At 38.2% G+C, this 7,911-nt stretch overlaps 1 protein-coding gene across 3 annotated transcripts in view; it reads left to right on the plus strand.

The window, feature by feature from the left end:
• Positions 1–7,558, plus strand: part of PMS1 (PMS1 postmeiotic segregation increased 1 (S. cerevisiae)) — a 43,936-nt gene extending 36,378 nt beyond the window's left edge. For all 3 annotated transcript variants that reach the window (XM_010154717.1, XM_010154720.1, XM_010154718.1), the window contains 2 exons: positions 4,597–4,757; positions 7,133–7,558. In XM_010154717.1, coding sequence (XP_010153019.1) covers positions 4,597–4,757; positions 7,133–7,324 — 353 coding nt within the window. In that variant the 3' untranslated portion in view covers positions 7,325–7,558. The remainder of the gene's footprint in view (positions 1–4,596; positions 4,758–7,132) is intronic.
• The last annotated feature ends 353 nt before the right edge of the window (positions 7,559–7,911 follow it).

Here is a 7,911-nt window from a genome sequence, read left to right on the forward strand (position 1 = left end):
TATTTAATAGCAAGAAAATCTGAACTGTTGCCTTAATTTGGAAGGTGACGTTTAGTGGTTCCCTTTTTGTGCTGGGCTTGCATCTCAACAGGTCTTTGTTGAAGGTGCTCCTTTGCAGTTTGAAGTCCTACCTTTTGGCACCTTATGGAACTGAGAAACTTTATAAAAAATATTTTTATTATAATAGTTTCTTACTTGAAAGAAAAAAAAACACATAGCATTGGGTTTTCTTTATTTGGATGACTTATCTGTAAGGGCCAACTTCTGTCATAGGATTAAAAAAACCCAGTTCTTTAGTCTTGCACTAAATTTGGCAGGTCTTGCGTTTAATTCTCAGAAATAGAATCTTATTCCCTCACAGTGCTCAGAATTAATAGAAATACAACTATCCACTTCAGCGGCCAAGATCTTTTAGCTAACAAGGTGGTTCTGAACTTCAGTAACGCTAATAACCTACCAGGAGTCTTTGTCAGAGCAGCCATCTCTACAACATCTGTACAGCAATGCCATTCCCCTCCTCATCCTCCTTCCTCTTGTGGTCCACTCACTTAGTTGTGGACACTTAGCCTTCTGACTGAGGAGCCCATTGTGATGATTCCATGGGCAGCAAGACTGATACACTTGACCTCAGCTTGAGCACTGCCAATACTGTCAGCATGGTCAAGGCAGTCCTAACTTCAAGATTTTTTGTCTTCTGTTTGGAAACCTTGAATCCTGCCCTTACTCCCAGATCTTCTGCCACTGCATATGGGCAGCTCCTGCCATCTTAAGAGTTGGGATGTTGAACTGCTCTTGGAGTTAGAATTGGTCTGGGTTTTTTCAATCAGAGATGATATTTTGATCTTTCTTAATAACAGAAAGCTATCAACTATTTATTTGACTTATTTGCTCAAATGGTTACATTTTCAATTTTGTCAGCATTATATTTCCAATATGTTTCTCTTGGACTACTCTTTGTAGGATTTTGAATGATCTAATTAGGCCTTTCCTTCCTAACAAGGGCTCAGTTCCACACGGAGTTTCATTTTTGTTCTTTCATTTTGGTGGGAAAACGGTTTGAACTTCTGACACCGTTTTCCTTTTTCACAAATCCAGCCTTTGGATAGGTATTTTTACAAGAATATGATAATTTTGGGCCTTACTCGCCTATTTTTATATTTGAGGGTAAGTCTGTCCTTTGAATATTCTTCTGTTGTAAGACAGGATGCAATTTACCTTTATTCCATATTGTTCAAAGACTCTGTATGACTGCAGCCAACATTGTTCCAAGTGTCCGAGATAACGAACATGCCTATCTTCTTGTTTTGGAAGACTGAGATATTTTGCAGTGTCTCCTTGTTTCTCTTTGTATCGATTGCTCAGCAATTTGAAGAGTTTTCAACTAGATTTTTCTCTGGATAGCCGACAGTGAAAAACATGTTGTGAAATAGCACAGAAAAAGCTTCTTGCTGTAAGTATGTCAAGTAAGGCAAAATCAATGGTTTCTTTGTGGAACGTGCCAGTTGTTGTGATTTGCAAAGCTGTGACGCTGGGCTCGTCTGTCTTCCACTGCCCTCCCGCCCCCTCATGTTCTGGCCTTACTGAACCTTCAAGTGATGCTACCTTTGGGACAGCAGTCTGTTTGCTTTTACTTAACTCAGTATTCTGGGATCTGCCAGGCATTTGTTTGGTGGGTACAGCTTGCAATGACCCGTACATACAGAGAAGCATTTCAAGAAGTAAGATGGATTACTTTCTGGGCCATTCCTAGAGAGAGAGGTGAATTCTTGGCTGGAAAGGAACTGAGAGCAAGGAACACGTCTTACCTGTTTTTGTTAACAGTGGTGCGCCTTGGGCCCTGCTCTAGGGCAGACTGTTAGGGTAGAGGTGTCTGCCTGACAGAATGTGTGTACCTTGTGCTTACAAGGCCTCAAAGAGCAGTAACAGGTAAATAACCCATCTTCCTTGGTAATATAAGCTGCTTCAGCTCTTGTAACTGACCTGTGGAAAATCATGCTGCTACTTAATTTCAGTTTGATTTTGACCATAGACTGGAAGATAAATAGCCTTAGAGTGTCACCTAATCTAGGTGGCAGCTGGAAGAGAACAGTTTTTCCTGGCCATCAAGAAGGAATTATCCAAAGATGATTGTGAATGCTTTGTTTGGAAAGAGAAGGGGGAAATTTGGAGAAATGAGAATTCCACATTTTTAGTCAATTGAAAGCTGGTTTATTTATTCATGGAAATATTTTCCTTGGAAGTTGCAAAGCATTTCATAGAAACTACCGTGGAAACTGCTTGAAGACTGCTGTTTGAACACTCAGAAATCTTAACGTATATTTTGTTAAACATTTACAAGTACACTGAGGCTCGGACATCTGTTTCTATGATGAAATGCTGCCAATATCGGAATTTGCTGCAAAGGCTTGCAGATAAGAGTATGTCAATCAGCCTGCAGTGGGCTAAAGATTGTAAGGAGAAAAGGAGAATGACAGTCAAACAGAAATATCAAAGAAGAACACTTTTCTTAGCCAGGATTTTTATTATTTGATCTTATGTTAGACTCTTTAAACCCCTCTTTGACTTTCAAATTAATGAGCAGTATGGTGAAGTCAAATCGGGCTGTCAAAATTTGCAGATAGGGAAATTGCTGTTGGTAAGTAGAATATTGAGTGTGAGCAGTCTTGTTAGCAAGCATGTTTGACTGGCTTACTGGAATTGCAAAAAAAAAAAAAAAACCCACAAAATTTTGCAAATCCACAACTTCACTGTCATGAAATTTTAAGGGAAGAAGTGGAAATGAAAGGTTTCAGACTGAAAATCTTAACTCTGGAAACCTAACAAAATTTAGTGTCACAGCTTTGGTAGCATATAGAGGGGTAACTATTGAAAGGTTGTTTAAAAATATTAAGTTCTTATTTTAGAGAGAAAGCAGCATAATCAAATAGTCTGGGATGGTTACTCAAATCTTGTTGTTCATTGAAGGAAAGATGGGATATAAAAATGAAAAGAGCTGAAGGAGTTTAAAACCAGACTTTATCTTTTTCTCCTGTCTCTTACTGTCAGTCTTTGCCATGGGGAAATACTGACATAGGACATCATCTTATCTCACCTTTAATAACTGGCAAACTCTCAGATAGTTTAACGTTCTGCTTTAAGTTGAATTGGATCACAGTCTTACAGCAGGACATAAAAAATACGTCTGTTTTTCCTGGCCATGATTAGGGAAGAAGGAAGACAATGGTGGGTGAAAAAAGGAAATAAAATTTAAAGGGGGGATGTTCCCTATATCAAAATTCCTGCTCTGGTCAAAGTACCTCTTGCCATGAAGCTTAAAAAGGCCCAACATTATTTATCTGCTGACACGTCCATAGTCAGAAAAGTTTTCAACCTGCACAGTCCTTCTGTTCATCTATGCTCTTATTTAATGGCTGTCAAAACAGCAGTGCCTGGCCATGGGTAAGGGTCTCGTTCTGCTAGCTAATGAAATACAGTGTAGTGTCTTACACTGCATATATATTTTCTCTGACTTCTGAAGTCTTTCACAGTGTTGTTTGTATTAGGAACACAAATGATCCTTTATCACAGTTTTAGTTTAGTTGAATCCACTTTGTAGCAGTCTGTTTGTCTCCAGCTTCTTTGATTTTGCAAAACTCATGCATGACTCGGGCTGAATGTAATTTGTATTTATTTTCATTATGGACTGTATTCCTTCTTGCTGTCCTCATGAGGATCTTCACTTTTTAGACTTGTAGTGGAGGTGAAGGGAAGGTAGCCATGCGGCTTGGGTTGAGATTTCTCTGCTCCCAACGTGAGTGAGAGGAGGAGCTCTTAAGAGCACAAGAATATGTGAGCCTGAGCCCTAGAGAACTTGCTTCTGACTGGGAGTGGAAGAGCAGTTAGCTGTACAGTAGCAACTTCATTCAGATTTCATTGCAGGTAGTGTGAATAAGAAGTGCAATCTCTTACACCTCAAAGATGAAACAACTGTTTTGTTGGGAAGGTTTTTTTATTCATCATTCCTATTCACCTGCTGTAGCAGTGATAAGTAAGTTACAGCACGACGTCTGTCTCACAGACCTCCTAGTTATGTGGGCTTGAGTTCTTCCTCTGCTGTGGTAGGAGACAAAACTGCTTTTCATTTCAGTAGAAGCTGAATTTGTTACAATGCTTGAACTCTAGAGATCTTTAAACCAATTACATAGGAAATAGTGCCAACGCTCTGTTTTAACGTTTTTTCCAAACTAAATTGTGTTTTATTAACAGCTTCTACTTTAATTTCATGTATGTTTAATTAAAGCCGTTGAAGCTATGCTCAAGACTGGGAATGGTGCAAAATGTTTTAAGCATTTAAACAGCTAGCTAGGATTTGAATTAAAATAAGCTGAGGCATTTGTGATGTGAATTGGCATACATCATTATAATGAAACGTTGGACAAATAAATGCTTTTCCCTCCAAGGGAGGAAGAAAAAAGAAAAGGGTTCCTAATTCCATTGAATTTGTGAGACTAATTTACTAAGTGATTCACCATCAGTTTAATTTTCTCTGAATTGCTTCAGAATAGGAATCAAAGCAGTGTATAAATTACTGGGTTTTTTTTGTATTTGTATTTTCAGGTGCTTCAGCTATGGAAAGTCACCTGGAAATAGAAGGGATGGCAAATTGTCTGCCGTATTATGGTATTTCTGATTTGAAAGAAATTCTGAATGCAGTAGTTAATGGAAATGCAAAGGAAGTATATGAATGTAGGCCTCTCAAAGTGATAAATTACTTGGAGGTAAGACAGAACCTTGCTTTTAAGTACTGGCCAGCTAAGCTTATAATCAATCCTTAAACAGCCTGAAAAACTTTCTTTAGCTTTCTGTTTTAGTTAATGTAGTTCTGTTCTAAACAGAAGTTACTTATGAAAAAAGAGAATGTCATACCCTTTCTGAGGTATATGGGTTCTGCATTGCTTACCAAAATACTTCTCTCAGCCATATCCTAAAACAGTCGTCCAGTGTGACACAATACATGCTGAAAGCTGATGCTCACCAAGTGTTTCTATATAGGCCATTTTCAGACTAGAAGGGCACTTCTCCGTGTTAGAGTACGTAAGTGGCGTAAAATTGCTTTACAAAGGCTATAAGGCGGTCATCAAGACTTAATTAATTTGTAAATGAGCCTGTGAAGTTATTAAATGAACTGTGGTAGTAGTTTATGAAAAGTAGGCGTTAATTGAAGCTTAATTCTTATGTAAACCTCAATGTGATGCACATTGTGAAGATGAGAAAGTTCACCATTTCCATTTCAAGAAGAAAAATTCTTATGATTCATTCAAAGAAAGGGCAGAGATCGACAAATGGAAACTACTTTTTGCCAGAAAAACAACCTGTCACTGGAATTAAGACATTGAAGTAAAAAATGAAGTCTCACATACAGTGAACCCCATATGCCACTGCAAATGCTTGTATTCAGTTAACATCAGTAACTTCTGCAGTTAAAGGAACCACGTACTGACAAGCAACAGTCTTTCAAGTCCACTCTATTCAATGCAATAGTGACTGAGCACTGCAGTGCACTGACAGAGAGGAAACCATGTGTTCTTCGCAAGCAGCCAGCATTAATGGTTGCCAGAAATACGGTACTTGAGTACAAGAATCTTTAATCTGTTTTCTTAAATATGTTGTTATGCAGCAGTTAGAACTGGAACGCCTCTTGTTAATATTTGATAGGCAAATAGGTAAAATCATCTGTCCAGAGACAATAATGGGCATGAAGTTTCAGAAACAACTAATATATGTGGTACTAGTTAAAGCTGGAGTAACTCACAATAGTGATTTTCTGTCACATTTCTAGTTGTTTCACTAATACTATCTTTAATCCAAATTCTTAATCTCTCTGTTCAAAAAGGTTACCAAAATATCTGTTAAGTCTGTCTTATTTAAGCATTTGCTAACATGCTTTCCTGAACCAAGCTACTTTAAAATGGGACTTAGGCATTTACAAATAATGTGTTTTATCTTTTAAATATTTATCATACAAATCTTTCCCTGTCTTTTTGGAGCACTAAATTCACAGCTGCCTGTTAACAGGTGATTCTGTTCTTTACTACTGAACCAGTCTCATCCACTTATCAAAGAATATTAAAGAAGGGATGAGTTAAGTGTTGAGACAGGAATGGTTTGTAACTTGGTTTGGGGGTGGAAGCCTTATTTCCTCTACTTACAGATACCCATCAGTCAGGCTGAGTGGGATGGAGTTGGTTTAGAGGGAGATCTGTATACAGATAATATATAGATATACACACAACATATACATGTCTGCAGCTTTTGCTGTCTTTTGGTAGACCCAGAAGGAATAAGGAAGTGATTAAAGAAGCAGCCTTTCTAGGGAGAGAACAATCCACAGTGATTTTTTTTCCACTTGGAAGATTGGGAGAAAATCCCAGGCAAACAAAATGAGAAGATTCACATTAAAACGTTATGAACGCTGCTTCAGGTTTGTACAGTGTGAAGGGAGATGGTTTGCCACATTCATTTCTGACTAGGCAACACTACTGAAGTGCAGAAGAGAAGGCCCGTCTTGGAGGAGGAAACAAAAACCCTGGCAACTTCCTTCTGAAGTTGCTCAGTTCTTTGAGGATGGGTGCTTCAGTAACTGTGTTTAGCAGTTACTTCTGCTTTCTCGTATTGTGAGATAACTGGATGCAATGGACAACAGTTAATACAACATTAATCTAGAATTTCACTAAAGTATTTTTAAAACTGTGTTTAGCTGACTGCTTGACTTCATTTGTGTTAGTTGTAAAGTTTGTGGTGTAGAATTTGTCTTGTGAACTGGTAAACATCTTCAGCTGATACTGGTGCCAACAGGAAATAAGATATTCAGAAACACAAAGCATCTTGCAGAAGTGGAGCCTAAAAGAGTGCAGACATGACCAAGAGAGTAGATGTGTGTGACTCTAATGTAGAAGTGTCATGAAATGACCATTAGGTTATGTTTAGAGCAACATTTGGGTTCCTGGGATTCTGAGTATTTAGCATCAGAAAAGAGAAGAGTGAGGTTTAAACAGTTAGTGCTTAATTCCTGCTTTCTGGTAGCCCCAGGTTAGTGTTAAGAAGTGGCACTTAAATACTCCTGGGGTTTTGTTTTTGATTTTCCTTTCTACAGGGAGAAGCAGTACGTTTAGCTCGCCAGCTGCCCTTACATTTGTCAAAAGAAGATGTACAAAACACAATTTACAGGATGAAGCAACAGCTTGGAAAGGAAAATAAAGGCTGTGTTCATGGTCGTCCTTTTTTTCATCACTTAACAGATATTCCAGAAGTTGACAAGCACAACTCCACGGAAATTATTCAGTAAATGGAACATTTTGTTTGGGATCCTATTTCTCTTACTTAATTTTGATCATTCCTCTGTAATTTTGGTATGCTTTGTGCAAGATATTTGTATAATGACTTTTCATTGTATATTTACCTCCTAGAGAATTTTTTATTTAAATTCAAATGCTGTTTGAAAACTGCAAATAAATACTGTAAAGAAGCAACTCACCACTATTTTTTTTTTTTACAGAATTTATTCAAGAAATGTTCTCAAGTGGTTTATGCTTTTCTTATTGCTGCTGGTTTAGAAGATATCAATATGTCAAAATTTTTTGGCTGAGAAGCGGTTAGAAGTTGCTTTCAACAGAGCCTGGCAAAGTTTATTGTATTAAGGACATAGAATCATAGAATCATAGAATGGTTTGGGTTGGAAGGGACCTTAAAGATCATCTAGTTCCAACCCCCCTGCCATGGGCAGGGACACCTTGCACTAGACCAGGTTGCTCAACGCCACATCCAGCCTGGCCTTGAACACTTCCAGGGATGGGGCATCCACAACATCTCTGGGGAACTTGTTCCAGTGCCTCACCACCCTCTCTGTGAAGAATTTCTTTCTGATATCTAATC

This window comes from Eurypyga helias, unplaced genomic scaffold (genome assembly GCF_000690775.1).
Source record: "Eurypyga helias isolate BGI_N326 unplaced genomic scaffold, ASM69077v1 scaffold5647, whole genome shotgun sequence".
Lineage (NCBI taxonomy): Eukaryota > Metazoa > Chordata > Aves > Eurypygiformes > Eurypygidae > Eurypyga > Eurypyga helias.